Source organism: Sitophilus oryzae, unplaced genomic scaffold, assembly GCF_002938485.1.
Source record: "Sitophilus oryzae breed Bouriz unplaced genomic scaffold, Soryzae_2.0 scaffold_734_pilon_pilon, whole genome shotgun sequence".
Taxonomy (NCBI): Eukaryota; Metazoa; Arthropoda; class Insecta; order Coleoptera; family Curculionidae; genus Sitophilus; species Sitophilus oryzae.
In genome coordinates this window covers 412171-437396 of record NW_022147345.1, presented here as the reverse complement: position 1 = coordinate 437396, position 25226 = coordinate 412171, and the positions used below count along the sequence as shown (strand labels likewise).

The following is a 25226-nucleotide window of genomic DNA, read 5'->3' as shown; positions in this document are numbered from 1 at the left end:
GAAAGAAATACGAGATAAGGAATTATTGTTGAATTTAATTGGTGAATTACAGTTTACGTACAGTACTCGAGACGACCGTCATTCATGTAAGATTTATTTTAATATGTTATAATTTCACTATATTGCCGCTCAAAACTATAGATTTTAATTCAACCATAATACTTATCACTAATTTATCTGTCAAAATAGCTATATCTATCTGTCAAAGCGTCAAAGCAAACAAATAATTATATAAATAAACAAAAATACGAGTAGCAGAAAGAGGGGCCAAAAAATAATTATATAACTGTAGTATAAAAAGTTAGTGATTCTTGCATCTGGCTTATAAATTTTTTGCCTACTACAAATTAGTGAAATTAAAACTATTAAATAATAAATATAATCGATTTTTGCTCTGAAGTTAAAGGCATTTTTTTAAAAATTACGTGGCACTGACACAAGAATATAGACCAGCAGATTAATAATATTTTGTTGCACTACTTTTTTTGTCGCACTGGTACATGTACTATACACAAAATATACAGGGCGGTCCGAATTGTATTCCGGAAACTTCGACAGCATATTCTGCAGATAAAATAAATAAGTAAAAAAGTTTGTAAATTGTATGTCCTAAAATGCTTAGTTTCAGAGATACAGGGTGTAGAAGTTTCATTTTTATTTCGATTTTTTTCCAAATAATTTATAGTAAGTATAATACTAAATTAAGTACCTATCGTCAATATTTGGATGAAAATTGGTGTCTAATAACTATTTAGTGTCAACAAGTTTAATTTATGTCAATGATGACAGATATTGATAATATTGACAGATATTGATTTCAAATATCTCGAGAACCATACTCATAGCGATTTTTACCAAGAGACTTTTTTTACGTAAAAAAAAATGTAAATTTTTTTACTCAGTATTTTTATACAAGTACGGACAAAAAGTTATTACTTATCAAAAAAGTTAAAAATATGTAGGTGGCATTCTCTACAAGTAGGATCATATTGACTTCAAAATCAAATTTCTCATGTCAAAAACCTCCCAGACAAAAATTTTCATCCAAATATAAGTTACTTTATAAATTATTTAAAAAAAAATCGAAATAAAACTGAAATTTGTACACCCTGTATCTCTGAAACAAAGCATTTTAGGACATATATATTTATACGAACTTTCTTACTTATTTTTACCTGCAGAATATGCTGCCGAAGTTTCCGGAGTACAGTTCGGACCGCCCTGTATACAGGGCGAGTTTTAATAAGTGCAAGTGTTTTCAGGACTGGTGGATCTCGATAAAAGAAACATATTTTCGCTTTACCGTTTTTCAAATTTCAATAAAATTGATTATTCGCTTAAATTTCGAGAACCGCTGGATCTTTTCTGGGTTTTCTTTCTTGTTACTATCTGTGGTGCCATATTAGAAGATATTGTGTTTTTTAACTAAAAATTGAAAGAATTTTCAAAAAAAGTTTCAAAAAAAAATCAAATTTTCCGATTTTTTTTGCGAAAAAAACCTCATAGACGTGTTTCTGGGGTCGAAATAAACTAGCCCTGAAAATATTTGCACTTATTTAAGAGTCATCCTTTATATTGATTTTTTTTTGGAAAATGAAACACAATTTGTTTCCAGTTTTTTAATTTTTGTTTCCAGTTTTTTAGGCATTTGTCAGTTAACTGACAATTGTGACACATCACGGATACACCCATGGATACATCCATAGAGTTAAAAATTAATAGATACACCTATCCGCAACTAAAATTATTGATCATTAGTTGAAGACGTTTTAATTAATTTTATAATATTTTTCAGTTAGAACACTGATTTTCAATATATTTTTTTTTATAAAGAATACTAATATTTTTGGTACTTCCTATCATACAGTTATTTTTCCTGACTTTACATCTGCATTATTCATACAATATATATTATATCTTTAATTACAGTTTCAAAGAAAATGTAAAAATTTACAATCAAAACTATAATATAGCTATATTAACTTATCTGTTGATAACATATTGAGCTTGTCCAAGCTGCAGTGTGTATGTATACTGGGTGGTTTCAAGACTCACAAATCTATTCGCAAAAAATTATTTTTTCTCTAAATTTAAACTACACTATTTAAAAATAATTTTTATTCAATATAAAAGTAAATTTCAACCTTCTTCAGACCGTCTATTTCTTCAGGTTTTATTTCTTAATGGCAAGAAGCGCCATTAAAAAATAAAGAAGAGTCTGGGCCAACTGAATGACGTCTAGGGCTTGACCTCGCAAAAATAGTTATCCATTAGGTACCATGGCCCAGCCATCTTTGAGCCGTTTTTTTTTTTCGATAGTACGTAGTATACCGGGGCCTGATTCTGTAAACATATTTCCTGTCTAGTGACTCATCAATCGTATACAAATAACATAAGCTAGACAGGAAATTTCTTGCAACGGAGCTTACAGAATCCCACTGCAGCTATACAGATATTAATATAAAGCAACAATTTTACAAATTACAAATCAAATAAGAAGTAATAAGAAAACCTTGTCTTTTCTGCTATTCTAAATATGTGGAACTCAAAATCGTTTTAGTTTTTGTGTAATTTGTTTTTTTTTTTCGATGATACGCCATACGGTATTTTATTTTGTATCATAACTAACGTCATAGACTAACGTAAAAAAACACAGTCTGGCAACATACATTTTAGAGTTTGACAATCAGCTGATATCATTAAAGCCGAGTTCACATCATAGACTAATGTCACGTACAAGGGTCACATTAACCAAAATAAAATATTGGTTTTCTTCAATTACCTACCTACTTTTACTTTTTTCTTTAAACATTTTTTAAGATAATTTGTATTTTAGAAACTATACAGAATAAAAAAACATAAGTTTAGTTCCACAAAACCGATATGCCAATATCTAACATTCTTCTTAATGTAAACCGACCTTTAGTAACCACAAAAATTGGTTATGTTTGTTTACCTTGAACAGAAAATTATGTTGATAAAAGATAATTCATAATATATTTATTATTTATTTTGTTGTAACATGATTTTATATTTCCGTTATTGTGAAATATCGGTCTTCGATTTAATGTGAAGCTTTGCAAGTTTTACCCTATGATATTGATATTATTTTACCTATGTTGAGATTGTTTTTATCGTTTGAAATTATTTCTAGTCATTTTAAATATTAATTTATTTGTGTGTAAGGGGTACAATTCTAAAGTCAATATTAAATATACGTAATTCTAACTTTTATGAACTTATATCGAATTTACCTTAAGATATATAGTTAATGTACAATGCTAAAAATTGAAAAATTTGATGTTGAGTACGATGACCCTCAAGATGATATTATTTATAATTTAACTAAAATTAAAGAGGAAGTCACTGATGAGGAAGCTTATGATAAATGTGAGAAGTAAGTTATAGTCTTTTTTTGAATATTTTAGTATTTTCTGTACTTTTTAAGGTCATTTGAAACTCACGATGAAATTACCGATATAAAAATAGAAGAAGTAAAATTAGAGAATTGTTATGATACTCTACATAGTCCTGATACTGAATATCATGCCGATTTGAGGTAAGAAATGAATTACTTTTTGTTAATAATAAATATTATAATAAATATAATAATAATTTATGCTTATGTGTATAGTTTAGAGAGAAGTGAAGTCAAGTGCCTTGTTAAACAAGAGCATAATACCTCCAAATATTTCTGTAAAAGATGTTATTATAAAACCAAAAGCAAAAAGAAATATAAGGCACACATATTACAACACCTCATTACCACACACAACTGTTATTCTTGTGACGTGCAATTCAAGCAAAAATTCCAATTAGACCATCATGTAAGGGAGATGCATCATAAAACTGACGACGAACGATTTTATTGCACAAAATGTTCGTACAAAACAAGGCAAAGGGGTCACCTAACGCGACACGATTTGACACATAGGATTTCTAGAGATGTTATAATCAAATATGCTTGTGAGTCATGCGGAGCGAGGTATATGGGTAAAGATGCCTTAAAACGTCACATCACAGATGTCCATCAGGTTCTAGTCAGGAAAACAAATAACTTGAGCAGTGACAAGAAGTATGGATGTAATGAGTGTTCCTATAAGACACATAAGAAGGGCTTATTGTATTCCCATATGGACAAGCACAGAAAAGAGATGGATCTATTTAGATGTAACGAATGTGGTTTCGAATCAAAATATCGTAAGAACCTGATCAAGCATTTGGAAACGCACAGACCTAGAGAACTGCTAGAAGTGTATCAATGTAAAATTTGTAATTTTAAAAGCCGACTTGGATCGTGTTTGAAGCGACATTTGCAGAGCAAAAAACACCTGATGAGGACAGGAGAACTAGATAATTATGTTCCAAGAACCAAGTAGATAGCTGTTGAGTCTTTATGGACTAATAAAAGTGACAAAGATAGAAATTTTCAGAGATTTAGGAAACCTATATATGTTAATACTCTTTAAGAAGTTTATTATAAGACAAATTTTATCAATTATTTTTACATAATATACTCATTAGATTTAATAGAAGTCATTTTATTTAATTAGGTTTATATATATATGTATTTTTATGGTGTCAGGTTATAAGAGCAATACATTTTTTATCATTAAACTACTTTTTTTTAAACCTAATCCTAAATACAGAAAAATTAGTAGGAAGATTCCCATGGTAAATGTAAATATGGAGACGTGTTTTTCTAGTTGCCTAGACAATAGATTCATAAATGTACAATTTTCTAAAATATGATTGTAAGTATAATTTTCAAAAATATATTGATACGGATAGTGCTCTTTAATTGCTTCTAAAACAAATTAAATGATAATTAGGCCTAAAGACTTTATTTGTTGTTGACAAGCATCACATGATCGTTTGTTCCTTTATTTTCATTTTGCAATATTTGTACAGCCCTTCATAAGTTTATAAAAAGACTATAACTTCCATATCTCTGAAAAGGACAAACAAATCCCTTTGTAGAGATTTAGTTAGGACGTCTTGAATCAGTTACAGGGTGGTCCATCATCCCAAAATAAAGTCGAACACAGAGGACAGATTACATCCAAAAAAACACAGAAAATTCTTTTATGACGTCTATGACAAACAATTGCAGACAATTACAATTCAGATGTAATGTCCGAAAACTCATCAATTGAATTCAGTCAATGTCTATATAGAAAATTTATGTTACGTACCTAAATAAACTAAACTCACAAATATAGTTTCAAAAAAAGTCATACTATATCTACAAATTCATTTACTCAGTAGTAGGTATAAAAAACATTTTTGGTAAACTCTGTCTCAAATATATACTTAGTTTCTGAAAAACAAATATTTTTTTTAAAAGGTCCGATTAAAAATATATCTCCGAAACTAAAGTTTCAAAAAAGTCATACTAATCTACAAATTCATTTACCCAGTAGTAGACACAAAAAACCTTTTTGGTAAACTCTGTCTCAAATAGTTTCTGAAAAAAAAATGTTTTTTTAAAGGTCCGATTAAATTTATATTTCCGAAACTAAAGTTTCAAAAAAAGTCATACTATATCTACAAATTCATTTATCCAGTAGTAGATACAAAAAAACTTTATGGTAAACTCTGTCTCAAATAGTTTCTAAAAAAAAAACATTTTTTTAAAAGGTCCGATTAAATTTATATTTCCAAGACTTAAGTTTCAAAAAAAGTCATACTATATCTACAAATTCATTTCCCAGTAGTAGATATAAAAAACATTTTTGGTAAACTCTGTCTCAAATAGTTTCTGAAATGAAATTGTTTTTTTTATAAGGTCCGATTAAATTTATATCTCCGAAACTAAAGTTTCAAAAAAGTCATACTATATCTAGTTGTAGAGTGGATGCAAAATGATACAATATAAGCACATAAAATAGATTTTTTTCGGCGAGATATTTTCTACTCTAAAATACAAAAATTTATTGAATTTTGTTTGTCTTTGGGGACTACGGCTCATCCAGAATTGGTATTTGTTCAAAAGTACATCTATCTGGTAATTTTTGTTTCGTTCAGTGAGCTCCTGGATGTGAATCATAGATCGTAGATGTGAATTTACGAATATGTCTGTCCAACGATATCCATGACAATGACAGTTATGCCTGTTATTTTAATTTGCCATTTCCGTCATTTTATAGTTCTCTCAATCTGTCGAAATCTTCCCTGACTGGTTGGGCAGTTGGCAGTTATTTGTATGGTTATTTGTTCACATATTTTTGTCTGTACTTATCTGAGCCTGTACTATAAATTTAAACTACTAAGTTTATACCATATTTATACATATAGCACCACGCATAGCTTTAATACGTGAGTATTCCAAATTACCAACAGTATTTACCTTCATTATTAATTACCCTTATTTCTTCTACCTATAGGTCATTTTTAAAGTATGTAGTACAAATCTTAGTACTGCTATTAAGGACAAAAGCGTATAGGTACCGACTTGATACATTTTCATAATTTATTTTTCTCAATGACTAAAGAATCCAAGGACATATAACACCCGAGACCAAATTGTTACCATGGCACCAAACGTGCCGTGGCCATATATTTTTCTTAACTTAGCTGCTTGAAGGGATATTTATATTTTTGATAAATGTTTTGACTACGCCTATGGTGTAGGCGGTGGTATCATACTAATTAATTACGAAAAAAACGTATTAAAGTGTTAACAAAAGATACAAAACTAGTATCGACGATTAGCACATATTAAGTACATATAGTATCAGAAAAATAATTACCAAATTCAATAAGAGAACGCTAAAAAGGTGGAGTGGACTGTTTATTTACTTATGGAAACGCAACTCCTAGCTCTTTCTTATAATTGCGGCTTTTACACTTGAAAGCTGAACACGTCACCATTGTAATAAAGTTTAAACAAAATTTACTACACACACCAAATTATTAAAAATCGCTAAAATTGTCGCTGTTGACGAGGTGGTGACTCATCCGTAGGCTCCAATGTCCAATATGATGGCGTCTAACGTAACAAATTCTGCTGAAGCCCGTATATGGACGTTACATGTCCTTGTATTCTTTAGTCATTGATTTTTCTTGTACTTATTGTAACCAAGTCTATATCTTTGCTGTAACCTCTACATAAAGAATAATACACTAAAGATTTTTTAGTTATCAATAGTTTTATATTTACAACGACCATACTTTGACATAGTCTACAATAAAATGGGTAGTGTTTCCTTGCAAATCCCAGGTGGGTAACCATTGATCTTTGCCGTTCCAGAATTCCAATCCTGGATCCGTGTCATTATTAGACCACGGTTTTCCACCTTGGTTTATGTTATTGTCCGAGAAAAAGTGAGTTCCACCCACAGCCAAATTAATGATTAGGTAGAAATCTTGATCGAATGGTGCCATTATTGTACCATTAACCCATGGATTGGTTGCATCTAGAATGAGACAAGATATAAATTTATCATTAACTAACAGACCCTGCTATAACTTCGTACCGCCTAACATTGAAATGATGTGAAGTAATACCTTTTTTTTCATTTGATCATTTTTGGGGTACGGATGATTGATTGGCCGAATGCTCTGGAATGATTGGAACCAATCGATTTGACAGTCTCAATATTTTTTACAGTTTCCTATATTTTTTACATTTTGATTCAAGTATTTTCGATATACCGGGTGCGTCTCAACAGTGGCTCACCCCTGCAACTTTTTACTGAAAAAAACGGGATTTGGTACGTTAGTATATGACATAAATTAGGACTGATTGACGTATTCAATTGTTTACGGTCACTTCCTGTTAACTTCCTAACCGGAAATGACTAAAACTTTCGATTTTTAAATGACACCCTCGGTATTTTTTACTTTATTCGATAGAAAATAACACTCTGAATAGAATGACATATATACGTCAACTTTTGACGTTTTCGTATATGGTTTATTTGAAATTATAACTTACGGTTCGTAACAAAAATTTGACTCGAAATACCAAAAAAGTATGTGGTATCAAATTATCCGCTAGATAGTTAAATGCTTTTTCCAAATATGCTAATGGGTCCCCCTCGTTCCATTTGAAAAAATTCAGATATGATTAAAAATACGATTTGAGCATTTTCTAAAATTAAAATTCTAAAATTTCTTAAAAATCAGTGTTTTTAATACAGCCATGGAACTCTAGATTGAAATTTGAGATACGATTTTCTTTTAAGCGAAAATGTCAAAAGTTGACATATGATATGTGATTCTATTCAGAGTGTCATTTTCTATCGAATAAAGTTAAAATATACCGAGTGTGCCTCTTAAAAATCAAAAGTTGTGGTCATTTCCGGTGAAACAGGAAGTGACAAAAAACAATTGAATACATCAAGCAATCCTAATTTATGTCATATACTAACATACCAAATCTAATTTTTTTGGGTGAGCCACTTTTGAGACGCACCCGGTATTTCAATATCTTTCTAGATTTGAATATTTTATTTACGTATTGTTTAGTATGTATCCTAGCCTGAATATCATATTGTACTAAAGTTGGACATGGTAATTGAAGTGTATATTTTTAAGGCAGTGATTTAGTCTATTTCTAAATAAGACTTAAGAATTTACTTACTAAATTTCTAAAATTGTCATGGTAACGCAATTCTTGAAATAAAACTTTAATAATAAAATTATTCATTTTTAAATAGTTTTATTCAAGCCCGTTAGATTTTCTGTACTCTTCAATAACAGATCGATTGTCGATGGGTCTATTATTGTCAATAGAACCTGTGCTTTAATCTGCATACTTACTACTGGAGAATTTTCCTAGTTCAAAAAATCCACCGCTCGGTGGACTAACAGTTCCCAAGCTATTCTCGTCCACAAGAAATGTAATATTCTCAGGAGTCCAAACCAACTTGTACGTATGGAAATCAGAGCTGAAATTTTAATCGATTTATGAAAATGATTCTAATTTATAATAATTTTATAAGATTTCAGGGTTTCACGAGGCACTATATCTTTCTAGCAACTAGTACCACTTGAGAAACAGAAAGTAATTGAAATCTTAATTTTAGTATTAGAAAGATTTTTTTTTTCATTTATTATAATTTTCATCCAAGTGCCTATTTAGTGATTCCAATAAATTTTTGAGGGTAAAAGTTACTATAAGTGCTACAAATTTTAATACTAAAAAGTGTCGACAGATTCACCAGGGACGTGCATATGGGTTATGATTGGAATAGTTTCTAAAAAAACTGTGCGCCACTGACTTTTTTTCTCTTGTTAAGAAAATTGTGTAGGGCGTTGAGTGCACAGAGATGCACTTTGGGAAATTATGAAAAAGTTCGGAGTACCCAACAAATTTCTTACAGTGTGTAAAAGCTTCCATTCCATAACAACAACAAATCAAGAGTGTCATCATGGATCACTGAGCGATCCCTTCCTAACAAACACAGGCGTTAGACAGGGATGTGTCTTAGAGCCTCTCCTATTCAATATATTCATGGCAGCGCTCTTCATTATAGTGGACAGAAAACTGCAGGAGGGAGGTATGGGCATAAGATACAGCTACGACGGTGGTCTGTTCAACATAAAGAGACTCAGTGAAAAAATACGTATAAAATTCATCACAGAACTTCAATACGCTGATGACTGTGTTCTATAGTTGCAAATACGTTACAGCTTCGGGGCTTAAGCTGAACATTGATAAAACTAAAATCATGTGCACTCCCCCGGAAGATCACATAACAATGCTATAAAAATCGGAGAAGAACTATTGGAATATGTAGCGGAATTCAATTACCTTGGCAGTTTGATTTCGGAAAAGGCCAATACCGACTCTGAAATTCAGCACAGGATTAGCAGCGCCTCAAGAGCATTCTGGAAATTCAAAAACAGGGTTTTCTACAATCATGATTTGAGCACAAAAATGAAACTTGCAGTGTACCGAGCAATAATAATTCCCACCATGTTATACGGAAGCGAAACTTGGATGCCGTACTGCCGACACATGAATGCATTAAACAAGTTGCAACAGAGACATCTTAGGCAACTCTTAAAAATCAAATGTTTCCATCATGTCTCAAGCGTATCGGTCCTTGAAAAAGCTAACTGCGAGAGTATTGAAGTCATGATTTTAAAGTCCCGCTTAAGATGGGCTGGTCACGTATGCAGAATGCAAGAAAACCGCATACCAAAATCTCTGCTTTACGGTGAGCTTGCAGACGGTAAGAGGAGGCCGGGCAGACAACTCAAAAGGTACAAGGATATTTTCCACGAAAACTTAAAGCGGATTAAGAAGCAGAATGAGTGGGAAGAATCAGCTCGCAATAAACGGAATGGAGAAGAATTGTAAACTCAGTTAACAGCGACAACCAAAAAGTAAAGAGGCAACAAAGCAATGACATTTTTAAATTAGGATTTTTTGAGAGTGCGGTAGACAGATAACATCACGTATCGGGCTTTTCAGTCACAGAAAAGCTCATGAAAGAAAACGCCTTGAGTGACCATCTTCTGATGCGTTTCAAATACTCGTCAGCGAGTAATGGCAGTAATGGCACTATGTATACAGGATGGCCCATCAAAAACGTTCCGCAATACATAACGGCCAGGATATTTTTTTTTCAAAAAATCCAAAAACACGTCAATTTTGTTTGTGAGGGGAACAACTTTTGCCCCAGAAATGATTGCAAAATCTTCAACCTTCTAAGCGGGGGTGTCATCTCCCAACTTTTTTCAAATGGGAAGGGGGGTCAAGTGGCGCCGCAATGAAAAGAGCTTTCTATTCTCTATATTTCCCCGCTTCATTTTTGAAAATCGGTCGAGTCATTGAGAAAATGTGAAGGATTAGTAAATGATAAGGATAAACTCCTTCGACCAATTTGCTGTTTTTTCTTATTATTTCTAGATGTTTACGCATTTTTTCACTTGCCACAAGGTTGAACGATCAGGTGCGGTCTCAATATCGTTAAACTGACATACAATAGAATTTCCAAAAATACCAGCCCGCGACGATCAAAATCGTCTTCTTTGAGTTCTTGTACCAACTGAATTTTGTACGGGTGGAACTTTGGTGTTTTTTTAATATCGTTTGGACACTTGTACGATTCACGCCGGTCGCGGTCTCACTGGCTAATTTTCTTGTACTCAGCGTACTATCCATGGCAACTTGGCCCAATACGAATACCTCCATAGCTTCCTTTACTACAGGATTTTCCCTCTGCCTCTTTTTATTCATAACGGAACCAGTTTCGTGAAATTTTGCTACTAAATCGCGAACAATTTTGCCATAAAGGTGTTTGTCAGGATGGCGTTCATTGAATATCTGCGCAAACCGATTGCCACATTCATTATTTTTCAAAATAAAGTTCGATTATATCCACTTTTTCTGCAAGTGAGTACACCATAATTGTTAAAAAGTTTAACGATATTGAGAAGAACTTCAACGCACAAGTCACAGAACAGCTATCTTGCAACTACCGCACCTGATCGTTCAACCTTGTGGCAAGTGAAAAAATGGGTAAACATCTAGAAATAATGAGAAAAAACAGCAAATTGGTCGAAGGAATTTATCCTTATCATTTAGTCTGATAAATGTTTAAATAAACTTTTCCAATTTCAATCCTTCAGATTTTCTCAATGACTCGACCGATTTTCAAAAACGAAGCGAGGTAATATAGAGAATAGAAAGCTCTTTTCATTGCGGTGCCATTTGACCCCCGTTCCCATTTGAAAAAAGTTGGGGGATGACACCCTCGCTTAGAGGGCTGAAGATTTTGCAATCATTTCTGGGGCAAAAGTTGTCCCCCTCACAAACAAAATTGACGTGTTTTTAGATTTTCTGAAAAAAAATGGCCGTTATGCCTCGCCACCCTGGCCGTTATGCCTCGCGGAACGTTTTCGATGGGCCACCCTGTATGTATGTAGGCCGTTTAATGCCGATTAAAAGTTTTCTCTTGACATTTTGTCGATTTCAATCTCGTTGATGAAATAAACGCAATTTTATTATTCTGCCTTAATCCAAGTACCGTATGATCGAATAAAAACGGCGTCAGCGATGGCTATGAAATGAAGATCGCTGTCATTTTATATGTAAAATTATATTGGAAATGTCATCGATCGTCATTTCCAAGCCAACTGGACGCCATTTTTTTTCGATCATACGGTATAATAGCAACCTTTAAATCGTATTACTTGTTACTTGGCTGAACCCAATGGGGGGGGGGGGAGGTGGAGCTTTGGAACACCGAAGGCCTCCCCCCGTGGATTCGCCACTGGTACTCATTAATCCGTCGGCAAAAAAATGAAAAATGTTTTTATAAACATGAGTGCGGAAATGCATTGTTTTAAAACATTTAAAATGATAGGTCTTTTGTAATTTACTTAAATACCATTTCTTTTTAATTTACTATAGGTAGCTCTGGACATCAATAATATAAAATTTAATAAATTTTAATAATGAATTATACAGAAATAAGTCCAGATGGTGTCCCAGAAATAAGTGCAGATATTTTAAAAGATGGTAGATCTGGTTAAAAGAAACATCTTTTCTGTTTTTTACCATTTTTTAAATAAATTGAAAATAACCGAGTTATTTAGTTTTGAAAATTTTAAAAAATAATTATTATTATGGGTGTCAAGGGTTTTTAAGGGTGGGGGCAACGGCCCAGCTACGTCGAAACACCAGTTCCCATTAGAACACCGAAGTTAAGCGACGTAAGGCGATACTAGTGGTTGGACGGGTGACCGGTTCGAAACTCTGTATCGTGCTGTTGTCCAAAAAATGTAGAATGTAGAATGTTTAGGAGGGGAGTTAATCACCGCGACCTTATAGATCTATTGTGTGTTCCCCTTTCTTGAGTTATAACGAGTTATAACTCATCATACAGTCTCAGGGCTTTAAGAAAAACCAGTATCTGAGACGGCTCCACAGAGGCCAGCTCTCCATCCTCGACATCAGACGTACCAAGGTTCAGGCACGAATGGTCGTCGTCTCGGCACACTCAGTGATAAGGTGTTCTGGTGTTTCCCCATTTTCCCCACAAAATCTGCATTCGCCGTTGTTTCTCAGTTTCATCTTACTGAGGTGTTCGTTGAGGAGACAGTGTCCTGTTAGAAACCCCGTGACAATCCAAAGATTGTTTTTACTTAAATCAAGGAAAACTTTTGATTTTTTCTCGGTCATAAGTTCTAAGGAACTTTTCGAGTGTCCTTAGACCGTTGGAGGACACCCATTCCAAGTTACGGATGGAGTCTTCCAAATTCTTCAGTTCCGCTTTCAGTTGGTTCCCGTTTGGAAAACAGAACGGTTCTGGTCCAGTTAGTGGAGTGTTCGCTCCTTTTCTAGCTAGATCATTTGCTTTTTCATTGCCTTCTATCCCTTGGTGAGCAGGCACCCAGAGTAAGAGGACTTTATTTTCTTTACCTAATTTGTTGAGCTTCTCTAGGCATTCTTTGACCAACATCGAATTGATGGTTACTGAGTTGATCGCGTTAAGTGCTGCTTGACTATCGGATAGGATGGCAATTTCCTGTTTTCGATAGTTCCTATCTAAGATAAATTGTACGCATCTTTCGATAGCGCAAATTTCAGCCTGAAGGATACTGGGGTAGGTGCCCATTGGTTCGGAGTATTCAGTTTTCGGCCCAAATACTCCTATCCCTGTCCCTGCTTTGGTTTTGGAGGCATCAGTATACCACGTAATGGTATGGTCTTTTATATGCTGAGTAAGCGTTTCTTTCTTCCAATCCTTTTTATTACTCAATACTACAGTGAGGTGTTTCTCAAAGTTGTAAATTATTGGTATGTCATCCACTGGGAGTTGGAGAAGTGGAATTTTCTTTTTGAGGGTGTTCCAAGCCCCTGACCTGAATATTCTCCCAGTACTGTTTCCGTCAGTAACCATTCTAATCATTGTCGCATTGGCATAACTACCGACGACAATGTGCAGTGGTGTTAGGTCTAGAATGACCTCCATTGCTGCTGTTGGACATGTTCTCATGGCACCTGTGATGCAGATACATGCCAGTTTCTGTACTTTGCACAGGTTTTGCCTTGCTGTACGTTGCTCTAGTTTTGTATACCAAGCAACTGCTCCATAAGTAATCATGGGTCTTACTGTCATGGTATACATCCAGCGCAAAATGTTAGGGACGCAGCCCCACCTATTTCCCGCCAGTCTTCTGCATAATCATGAGAGCCTTTGTGGCTTTGCTGGTAATGTTCTTAATATGCCGTTCCAGAGAAGTTTACTATCCAGGGTTATTCCCAGATATTTCACTTCCTGTGATGGCAGTATTTCCTTTCCATCTAGATGGATTCTTTTCAAGTTTTTCAAACTTCGCTTTCTGGTGAATGGCACTACTGCGGTTTTATCTGAGTTAATACTCAGCCCGACAGTCCTGCACCATCTCTCAGCGATACGGAATCCTCTTTGGATAATATCACACAGGGTGCCTTCATGTTTCCCCCGTGCAATGATGACTATGTCATCTGCGTACCCTATGCAGTGTATTCCCGCTAGAGTTAATTCTTCCAGTAGTTCATCCACTACCAAGCCCCACAGTAGGGGGGAGGTCACTCCACCTTGTGGAGTTCCTGGCGTTGTTTTAACAACTACAGTTTTGGTACCTATCTCAGCCTCTGCTGTTCGTGTTGAGAGCATTTCCCTAAACCAGCGAATTATCGTACTGTTCACCCCTCTTGTTTCAAGAGATCGCTTGACCACCTTGTGAGGTATATTGTCAAACACCCCTGGAATGTCCAAGAAGGCACAAAGTGCTGTTTCTTTGCTATCCAGGCTTGCATGTATTAGCTCAGTCAACTGGTACAGAGCAGTTTCTATGGATCTGCCCGCTCTATATGCATGCTGACTATCGTGCAGTGGTTTAACCTGTAGATGATTTTGTCCAAAAAAAGGCAAAAGTGTAAAATCTTTTGACACACACCGCTCATTCACACCGGTTCGAGGCCGGATGAGATAGGATATCTCGTGAGTAAGAGTCGATTTAGACACTTGCCAAGTCGGTAGGCCATTGACCATGATATGGCCGAGGACCGCGGTTCGGATTCCGCGTAAACAAAGTAGACCCCGTCCAGATTAGCCCTGGCAGCAAAAAGGAGACGCTAACTGAAATCTTTACTTTACTTTACTTTTTTAAGGGTGGCTATTAAAGTTTTTTTAGGGGTTTTTTTCAACTTATTCGACGCCCCCGTATTGCAAGATAGTCACAAGAAGTATATGCTATAACGAGTAAAATCTGAAATCTCTGGAATGGGTTGTTGTGTGTCGTTCGTATACGGTTTATTTCTCCGATTTTGTCGATGTTCCAAATAGTGCATTCCGATAAACATGTTGGTATTTTCTTTTATGTGATCTCAGTATGAATAATATGTGAATTATTTTATTAAATTTAGTTTTAAATAAAGTTATTTTGCAGTATAACCGTGCTTTTCGTAAACCTCATAAGAATAATTTTACACAGTTTGTTTCTCATTGAAAGGGTAAGTAATACAAACGAAATATTTAAGCGAATGTTTTTTTTAATGAAACTACTTCGTAATATGACAATGTTAAGAGTTATTTTTTAAGTATACGTAGTTAAAAATATTAAAAATAGATATAAAATGTGGTATGCGTAAAAATAATTAATGGGGTTTGTTTCTAGAATTGTTAGTAACTACAGACACTGATACGATTAGAAATTAGAATTAATACTCTAGTAATTTTTTCTATACAAATTTAGACTTACAGTAAATACAAATAATTTGCTGAATATGGATAATGTAGGAGGTATACTAACACTGCAACATTTAGATACACCGCGCACCGTAGAGAAATATCAGGTGATTAAACACAAGTGCACTAAAAAGTTTTTTAAAATTTCAAGAAAAATATAAAATTTTCAACAATTTTTTGTCGCAAAAAAAACTCATAGGCATATTTCTGGGCCGAAATACACTACCAGTTAAAATATCTGCACTTATTTCTGAGACACCCTGTATAATAAAAATGGTGTAAGTTTTTACCTATAGTACGAATCGTTGTTCTTTATAAAATGAGCATATCTCCAGCCATCCAATGATTTGCTAGGCCCAAAATGCAAGGTTGAACCCACTTGCCCTATACCTATTGGTTCTCCCGCACTATCGTTTAGGTTTCTGTTGCCTTTGGCTTCGATGACGTCTATTTCTCCGGACAAAGGCCACGTGTCATAAACGTTGTCTTTAGGCATCAACCATAGAGCTGGAAATAGCCAATCTCCTATAGGCAGTCTCGCTCGGATTTCTACAATACCGTAAGTGAAGTAGAAAGAGTTTTTGGTACTGATTCTGGCGCTACGTATTGCGTGGAAATTTTCACTACAGACCAAAATAAATAATTTTTTTTATAAATTATTTTAACCATTAAAATATTGCGAACAATGTACTAGACAGACATAATACAAACTATTTTATTTTTCACTTTGCTTATTTTGGAAGGAATAAAGCGTTATTTCAAGCGGCCCATACATTATCAAACAAATTGCGCAACAAAGCGATGCGCAACGTTGCGTTGCACAACTGATTCAGCGGCCCATACATTATCAAACAAGTTGCGCAACAAAGCGATGCGCAACGTTACGTTGCACAACTGCATCACCCCCGCACTTGGTAAAATTTTGATCAAACTTTTTGTTAAAAGTTGTGATTTGTTCGAGAAACAATCATGTCCTTAATTGTCATTGCGTCAATTATTATCGTATATACCCTAGATGATGTCGATGATACCAAAAAATGAAAAAGAAAACAAAGAATTTGGATTAAAGAACTAAAATATTGCACAACGAAGCGTAACACACACATATACTACACAACGCGTTGCGCAAACAATCTTGTTGCACAAAAGAATTAAAACATTCTTGAAACTTATCAAACAATTGCGCAACGCATCAAACATTACCATACATTGGCAACTCGCTGCGCAACAGCCTGTGTTGCGCAATTTGTTTGATAATGTATGGGCCGCTCTATGGTATAAAAATGCAATATTATGTCTCCAACTGTTATGAAGTGTAGAAGAGGAAAGTGACTATACTAGATATTATATTAATTTTACATATAAAATAACAGCGATCTTCATTTCATAGCCACCGCTGACGCCGTTTTTTTATCGTATTGAACAGGGTGATCCAAATTGTACTCGGAAAATTTTGACAATATATTCTACAGATAAAAATAAGTAAAAAAGTTCTTATAAATGTAGGTCCTAAAATGCTTAATTTCAGAGATACAGGGTGTAGAAGTTTCATTTTTATTTCAATTTTTTTTCAAATAATTGCTGAAGTAACGTCAATATTTGGATGAAAATTGGTGTCTGGGAGTTTTTTGACATGAGAAATTTGATTTTGATGTCAATATGACTCCTACTAGTAGAGGGTGCCACCTACATGTGTTTTAACTGTTTTGAAGCGAAATAACTTTTTGTCCGTACCTGTATAAAACTACAAAGTAAAAAAATATACATCTTTGTGACTTTTTACGTAAAAAATATCTCTTTGTAAAAATCGCTACGAGCAACCGTTCCTAAGATATTTAGAATTGAAATAGTCAATACATGTCATTATTGACGAAAAATAAACACGTTGAGTAGATAGTTATTTTACTGAAATAATAAATTTGGAAAATTTTTATTTTTTTAAGATTAATTATAAATTTTTCTGCAAAAAATGATGATAAAACAGTTTCTGTTGAACTTTTGGCACAAAAACATTTCAAATTTATGATTTCAGTCTAATAACTATTTAGTCAACATGTTTAATTAACGTCAATGATGACAGGTATTGATAATTTCGATTCCAAATATCTCGAAAACCATTACTCGTAGCGATTTTTACCAAGAGACCCTTTTTACGTAAAAAACATCGTAAATGTATATTTTTTTACTCAGTAGTTATATACAGGTACGGACGAAAAGTTATTACCCTTCAAACCGGTTAAAAATATGTAGATGGCGCCCTCTACTAGTAGGAGCCATATTGACATCAAAATCAAATTTCTCATGTCAAAAAACTAGATACCAATTTTCATTCAAATATTGACTTTACTTCATAAATTATTTGGAAAAAATCGAAATAAAAATGAAACTTCTACCCTGTATCTCCGAAACTAAGCATTTTAGGACATACATTTATACGAACTTTTTTACTTATTTTTATCTGCAGAATATGCTGCCGAAGTTTCCGGAATACAGTTCGGACCACTCTGTATATTAAAATGTTTCCTTTTGGAGATACAACGTGTAGAAATTTCATTTTTATTTAGGTTTTTTCAAATAATTTCTAAATTAACGTCAATATTTGGATAAAAATTGGTGTCTGGGTGATTTTTTACATGAGAAATTCGATTTCGATGTTAGTATGACTCCTACCTGTAGGGGCGCCATCTACATATGTTTCTAACTGTTTTGAAGAGTAATAACTTTTCGAACGTACCTGTGTTACATTTACTGAGATGAAAAATTATACATTTCCGCCATTTTTATGAAGTTTTTATAAGAAGGTTTCCCAATACAGTTCGGACCACCCTGTATAGAGTGTATAAATGAATAATGAATATACAATTATAAAAGAATAGTTCCATTTGTCTTTGGTTTGGCGTTTCCTCGAATGCCTAAAGCCTAGTTTATGCACTTACGAATTACGAATTGCGAAATAAGTTCTGTTTGCGTTCTGATTGGCCGCATTCAAGGGAGATCTTGAAAGCGACCAATTGTAAGGCAAAAAGAATGCAATTCGTAAATCGCAATTCGCAAGTGCATGAACTAGGCTTAAAGCTTAATTTTCATGCATCCGTTGTCCGACGATGCGATGATACGATATTAATTTTATTGGTTGAATTTAAAGATTTTGATGGGTTAGAAAATTACGCAGTGTTTAAATTTATTGCATTTTCATGCCTCCGTTCACTGGATATACGATTTTTTTGTATTTAGTGTCATTTTATGTTTTCATTTCCATAAAGATTTCGCTGTTTTGCTTATAGTCTAAGAGCTAGCAACGTTTTCGGGAGAGAATTTTAAGAAAGCTTGTTCTTTAATATATCTTTTGCTATGCTCTCCTGAACATGACTATAAGAGAACTAAATCCTGAGTGCCGACCGTCTGCCTGCCGGTAGACGTTGCGTTTTGGTTGCGTTCACTACTGCGCATCATATCTGTATTCAACATCGGTTTACTACTGCGCATCACAAACTCACCCTGTATTTCAGGAACTAAGGAGGCTAGGACAAACCTATATGTAGCATATTTAGTTTCATAAAAAATAGCTAAGTATTGTGAAAATTGCATCATTGTATCTCTACTCATAAACGAGAAATCTCATAAAATAAACGAAAATGGGATAGCCTGTACAGATGTGATGCGCAGTAGTCTACCGGCAGCCAGGCGGCCCACACTTTGGTCAGGAGAGCATAGTAAAAGATATATTAAAAAACCAGATTTCTTAAAATTCTCGCTTTACCCGACGGTGTTAGCTCTTTTACTATCATATTTTTATTAAGGTTAGATTAAATTTGTCAAAAAGTGTCAAAACGTCCGTTATCGCACGATCTTTCTCCGTTGATAGGCTGGAGCAAAAAAACTACGGATGAAATGTGGCGCGAAAATCCTATGACCAACCAGAGCGCCATCGGATCAACGTATCAACGTTAAAATCAAGCTTAAAATGTTTTTAAACGTTTCAAACTTATAAAAACTCAATGTTAAAATGTCAGTGATCATTTAATTCACTGCTATGGTAATATGACGTTAAGCAAAATTAATAATAACCATCTATCAAAGAATGACAACGAAATGATATTACCATTAGAATGTGTTTTGACCTTTGGTTTTGACGTGTATATACTATAGTTGAAGATATAAGTTGGACGTACTTACGATGTGTCGTTTAGGGCATTTTCGTCAATCTCAATCGTAGGTCTAATGTGTAAGAATCCGTCTTCTACATAACTATTGTTACTACTATTTGTATAAAGTTGAAATTCATCTGCATGCTATAAAAATGAAATCAGTGATCGATATTTACATTATTATACAGGGTGATTTTCCTACGATGTTCTCTATGGGTATCTCGGAAACTACTGGAGATAGAGAGTCGGTTAAATGGGGAAAAGATTGCATTTTGTGGGATCATAAATATATGCGTTTTTCAGATTTTTGAAAAAGTCTTTGGCTTACCAGATATTTATAAAAACAAATTTTGTCTGTTTTAAAAATTTTCCTTAATTCCATTATAATATATTTTAGACAAAAAGTTTTCAGATAAAAGTTGTAGATAATCACATCCCTAATGAGTTTGTGTTCTCCGATTTTTTCTATAACACAAACATATGTTTTTTAAACGGAAACCTGACTTCATAAAAAGCGCCATTTTTTAAACTTTTCAACGATATAAGCTATAATATGTTTTTTTTTCCGAAAAATTACTGAGTTATAGCACAGGTTATAGCCAATTCTAATTACAATTATTGGGAGGGACCTCCCCCCATAATAAAAAAATGTTATAAATTATTTATATCACAATTATGCAAACTCAGGGATAGGAAGAGGTTAACCAATTGCATGGGCCTCCTCGATTACCTGACCTATCTATTTTATTTTTTTTATGCGATATAGTTTACAAGAGGTTTTAACAAGAGACGGTAAGGGAGACATTTAATTAAGTCGACCGGTCATTCTGTAGTAATTCAGTTTTAAAAGATGCATTTATATACGGGTGGCCAACTAAGAATGGACGCCGCGCGCCAGCTGTATCTCAGAAACTACTTATCGTATAACTTTGGGAAAAAAATTCTAATAAGTAAATCGACCAAGAGAATCGCTGAAAATTATTTTCGATATTATTAAGTATAATTCGATATTATTAAGTTCGAAAAATGTCCGCTAGGGGGCGTTTCTCTGATAGCCAATCAGAAAACAGGATTTTTCTCAAAAATATGCAGGTGAACAGCTATTTTAAATATTACTGTTGTAATCATCGAGAAATTTGTAATTTTTTTGATATAGAGTATTTTGCTCTCTCATAAAATAAAGTGGTGGGGGAAGGTTAAATTTGCTTTTATTAAAATAATGACAACGCTGGTTTGGGTTAGCCGATTTAAACAAACTAGGGCTCGTTTAAAAGAGCTTTTCTTCCTTAATGATCTCCACTATAAATTTTGTTTCCCGAATTTTTTTCGTGGTAGGTAGAGGGCGCTGTTTACAACATTGTAATGTAACATTATAACAGATATTGCGCTTTTGCATAAAAAAATTAAATAAGAGGCTATATTTTTCTTTTCACAGTTAAATAGAGCACAAAATTAGATATTAGAGATATTTAGAAAATAAATCATATTAGGCTGTCGCCTAGGATTATAAGGCAAAATAAAAACACTAAATCACCACAATACACCAAAACACTTTTATTTTTACACTCGACGCGCATTTCGCTAACCATGTTAGCATCATCAGCAGATTATTATAAACAGTTTATAATCATATGCTGAAGCGAAACGCGCGTCCAGTGTAAAAGTAAAAGTGTTTTGGTGTATTGTGGTGATTTAGTGTTTATATTTTGCTGTGTAACACCAAAGGTTCTAACCCTCAACTGTAATCTAGGATTATAAGGTCTAAAAATTATAGTAGTAGGCTAGGAAACAAAATGAGGTAAATTGGTTAAGTTAATTAATTAAAACCCAGGTATATTGAATCCGATGAATGATTATTTGTGGATGAATTCAGCCGTCTTTAAGTAAATATAAATATAATTAAAGTATTATACTTACTTCTTGGGTATTAGGATCATAATTCCATACATTCAAGTCTAAACTGTTAAAATTCTCGAAGAACACTATTTCTTTTTTATTTCTTAACTTGTGTTGTTTCTTGCGCTTGCAATTGCTACAATGGGGCAGTACCAATATTGCCACAGCAATAATACAGATCTCCACACTGTTTAAACGCATTTTTTGTTCTGATAAACTCACGATTAGTACTCTTAAACTTGTCAGTCCTTTATATGCATAATATCTATCGTATTTACATTAAACGAAAGATTAGACAGGGTGGCATCAAAAAAGTATGTATCCGGTGTAAAACGAGATAAAAATTCTGAAAAATTCAGGGAGGGAATGAATCTTATTAACATTTTCCCAAGAAGTAAATAATAGTTAAAAAAAAACACGTTTATTATATGTATGTGCATTTCCTTATTATGTAATAAATGAGGTAATTACAATAATTAATTTTATGCAAGAAATCGTGCGTATTTCTCACGAAAATTAATTGTTTAGGCAGTGGCGGCGATATAATATATTTTTAGGGTTTACTTAAAGGGATGTCCATAAATTACGTGAGACATTTTTGACAATTTTATGACTATACAGGGTGAGTCTTAAATAAGTGGAAATATTTTCAGGGCTGGTAGATCTCGATAAAAGAAACATATTTTCTCTTTACCATTTTTCAGATAAGTCCAAAATAATAGAGTTATTTAAGTTTGAAAAATTTTTTAAAAAATTGATTTTATTTGAAAAAATTTTGAGCGCCACCGGATTTTTTCTGTATTTGCATCCATTTTAGTACCGTAACCATAGAGTTAAAAATAAACAGCCGTAACCATGGAGTAAAGCCGTAACTATGGTAATATCAGAGATTAAGAAATTATACCGTGGGAAAATTTGCGGTGAACATGCAGTTCTAAAAAGTTTTCGAAAAATATGCAGGGAAATTTAAAAGAAAATGCACGATTTTCAACATCTTTTTTTGCGAAAAAAAACCTGGGTGTTCCTGGGGTCGAAATGTACCACCCCTGAGAATATTTGTACTTATTTAAGATCACCCTGTATTATGACTAGGATTTCCAAACCGGGATCCTCAAATCCCGGGATCCCGGTTTATGTTTAATCCCGAAATACTGATATTAAATCCCGGGATTCTGAACATTTCTAAAAAGTTAAATGCCCAATCATAAACGATTCGACTTTATGCCCACTTTACTCTTTCAAAGATCATATTTTATTTAGATATACTAAGCAAAACATCAATATCTAAAAGTTATATTTCCGTGTTTGCTATATTTTATGAGAATTTATTCTCAACAAGAATTATTTTTTTTTATTCACTAAATATGCATGTTAAAATACCATGTGAATGCGATAAATTTTACATTGGTGAAACATCTAGACCCTTAAATGTTTGAATTAAAGAACATAAAGATTATTTAAGAAAGGGAGATTTTCACAAATCTAAGATTTGTCAATATTCATGGGACACAGGTCACAGAAAAATAAATAATTAATTATATTATTATTAAATTAATAATAAATTTTAATAATGCCAAAATTATAATGAAAGAAGCGATTGCCTCTAAAAGAAAAATAAAAGGCTTTTTTAATACAATTTAATAAAAATAAATGTATTTCTCTTGCATCTGTAGATATTAGTAATGTATGGCAATCGCTTCTTTGATTTTAAAGAACATAACATAAATAAATATAAAATAAGTAAAAATTAAATGTAATCATACAGAAAGTTTGGGGCTTTTTGGTTTTACCTTATTAAGTAATTATTATCAGGTAGTAATTGTTAATTTTGAAGTTTAACTTGATATAATGTCATTTTAACAGAACGTCAACGGTTTTTGTAGGCGTATCTGTTTTAAAAAACTAAAGTGTTCTCGAATAGTTGAATTTTAAATATTTTAAATAGTTTTTTTCTTTATTTTTTGTATTTTTTTTGCTTCCGACGAAGGAAAGAGATAAACTTTCCGAAACGTCAAGCATTTTTTTGTTCGTTAAGCAAATTTGTATATCTGTAAACCTAACTTCTGACAAGTAGTTTCCGTTTGAATTAACGCAGAAGTGTTACAAAAAATAACTATTTTATCTTGTAGATTTTCTTGCAGTGACGAAATACCCATATAGGATTTTTTGGAGAAATCTTATTTTATTTACAACTTTATATTTTTTTTACTGCTTTAATTTAATGTAGCGACAAAACGCCAAAATTTTCGAAGTAACTTCTACGCTTAATTTCAACGTTAACCCCTTAAAAATTATTTAGAATCAACCGGGCCACTCTTTCATTAAAATAAAACAATATCAAAAAACAAGATTTTATTATGTATACAGGGTGTCATTGAAATGGTGTAAAAAAGTAAAAAAAGTTCCTATAAGTATAGGGCGGAAAATGCATATTAAGGGAGTTAGGGGCACTACTGAAAGGGTGAATTTAAAAAACGGTTGTTTTGAAATTGCAGGCTTAAAAAACAAGATAAAATTTCAAAAAAAAATGCTCTGCCATGAATTTTGACCCTAAATTAAATGGTGATACTGAAAAATTATTTGGAAAAGCGGAAAGGGTAGTTTTTGCAAGGGTAGGGGGTTGTTTCGTGAATAACTTGTTTGAGGTTATTTTTTTTACAATGTGGGTTCATTTTTTGAAAACTACATACTTTTTCCTATAAAAAAAGTACTCTTGTTGCACATCGCCCAGAGCGATGGTTTTCGAGAAAATTGAAGGCAAAGAGTTTGCTCTGATGGGTTGCTAACATAAACTTATGAAAGTTATGGCGGTTCAAAAGTAACCAAGTAGTTATGAAATAATTAATTGAAAAATCAAAATGTTATGAATTTTAAAACATCTTATTGCTTTAAAAAACGAAATAATCCACTAGATTTCTACTTCTGGGGCCACTTGAAAGCTTTGGTTTACTCAGTGCCGATTAATACTGAAGAGCAACTACGGCAACGCATTATTGAGTGTTCCAATCAAATTTGGACAACACCAAGGATATTCCACAGGGTACGCAGATCTTGGAGCAGATGTCTGCATTGAAATGAATGGTGGTCACTTTAAACATTTACTAAGAATGAATTAAGGACGGCTTTATTTTAATAAGGAATTTTGGTAATTGGTTTATTTCGTTTTTAAAGCAATAAGACGTTTTAAAAATCATGAAATTTTGATTTTCCAATTAATTATTTAATAACTACTTGGTTACTTTTGAACCGCCATAACTTTCATAAGTTTATGTTGATTAACCAGTTAGCAACCCATCAGAGCAAACTCTTTGCCATCAATTTTCTCGAAAACCATCGCTCTGGGCGATGTACAACAAGAGTACCTTTTTTGTAGGAAAAAGTATGTAGTTTTCAAAAAATGAACCCACGTTGCAAAAAAAATAACCTCAAAAAAGTTATTCACGAAATAACCCCCTACCCTTGCAAAAACTACCCTTTTCGCTTTTCC

General features: G+C 33.3%; 2 protein-coding genes across 3 annotated transcripts in view; one reads left to right on the top strand and one right to left on the bottom strand.

The window, feature by feature from the left end:
* Positions 1 to 2927: 2927 nt before the first annotated feature.
* LOC115888379 (zinc finger Y-chromosomal protein 2-like) lies at positions 2928 to 4594 on the top strand. 2 transcript variants are annotated; one of them, XM_030908099.1, is made up of 3 exons: positions 2928 to 3390; positions 3449 to 3559; positions 3635 to 4594. In XM_030908099.1, coding segments are annotated over exons 1-3 (858 nt in total). In that variant the 5' UTR covers positions 2928 to 3388; the 3' UTR covers positions 4380 to 4594. The 2 variants fall into 2 exon arrangements, with proteins under 2 accessions (XP_030763959.1, XP_030763958.1); XM_030908098.1 differs by having other exon boundaries at positions 2928 to 3397.
* A 2564-nt stretch (positions 4595 to 7158) lies between these two features.
* Positions 7159 to 25226, bottom strand: part of LOC115888392 (beta-1,3-glucan-binding protein-like) — a 43459-nt gene continuing 25391 nt past the window's right edge. Inside the window, exons 11-15 of the mRNA XM_030908113.1 lie at positions 21761 to 22004; positions 19872 to 19987; positions 15986 to 16318; positions 8767 to 8894; positions 7159 to 7418 (exon numbers count right to left, since the gene is read on the bottom strand). Of these exons, the coding sequence (XP_030763973.1) occupies positions 7159 to 7418; positions 8767 to 8894; positions 15986 to 16318; positions 19872 to 19987; positions 21761 to 22004 (1081 nt within the window). The remainder of the gene's footprint in view (positions 7419 to 8766; positions 8895 to 15985; positions 16319 to 19871; positions 19988 to 21760; positions 22005 to 25226) is intronic.

Excerpts from the sequence above, each read along its gene's own strand:
- LOC115888379 (XM_030908098.1), top strand. The coding sequence starts at position 3,279 with ATGCTAAAAATTGAAAAATTTGATGTTGAGTACGATGACCCTCAAGAT. Across the intron at positions 3,398-3,448 it reads GCTTATGATAAATGTGAGAA|GTCATTTGAAACTCACGATG; the intron begins GTAAGTTATAGT and ends GTACTTTTTAAG. Across the intron at positions 3,560-3,634 it reads GAATATCATGCCGATTTGAG|TTTAGAGAGAAGTGAAGTCA; the intron begins GTAAGAAATGAA and ends TTATGTGTATAG.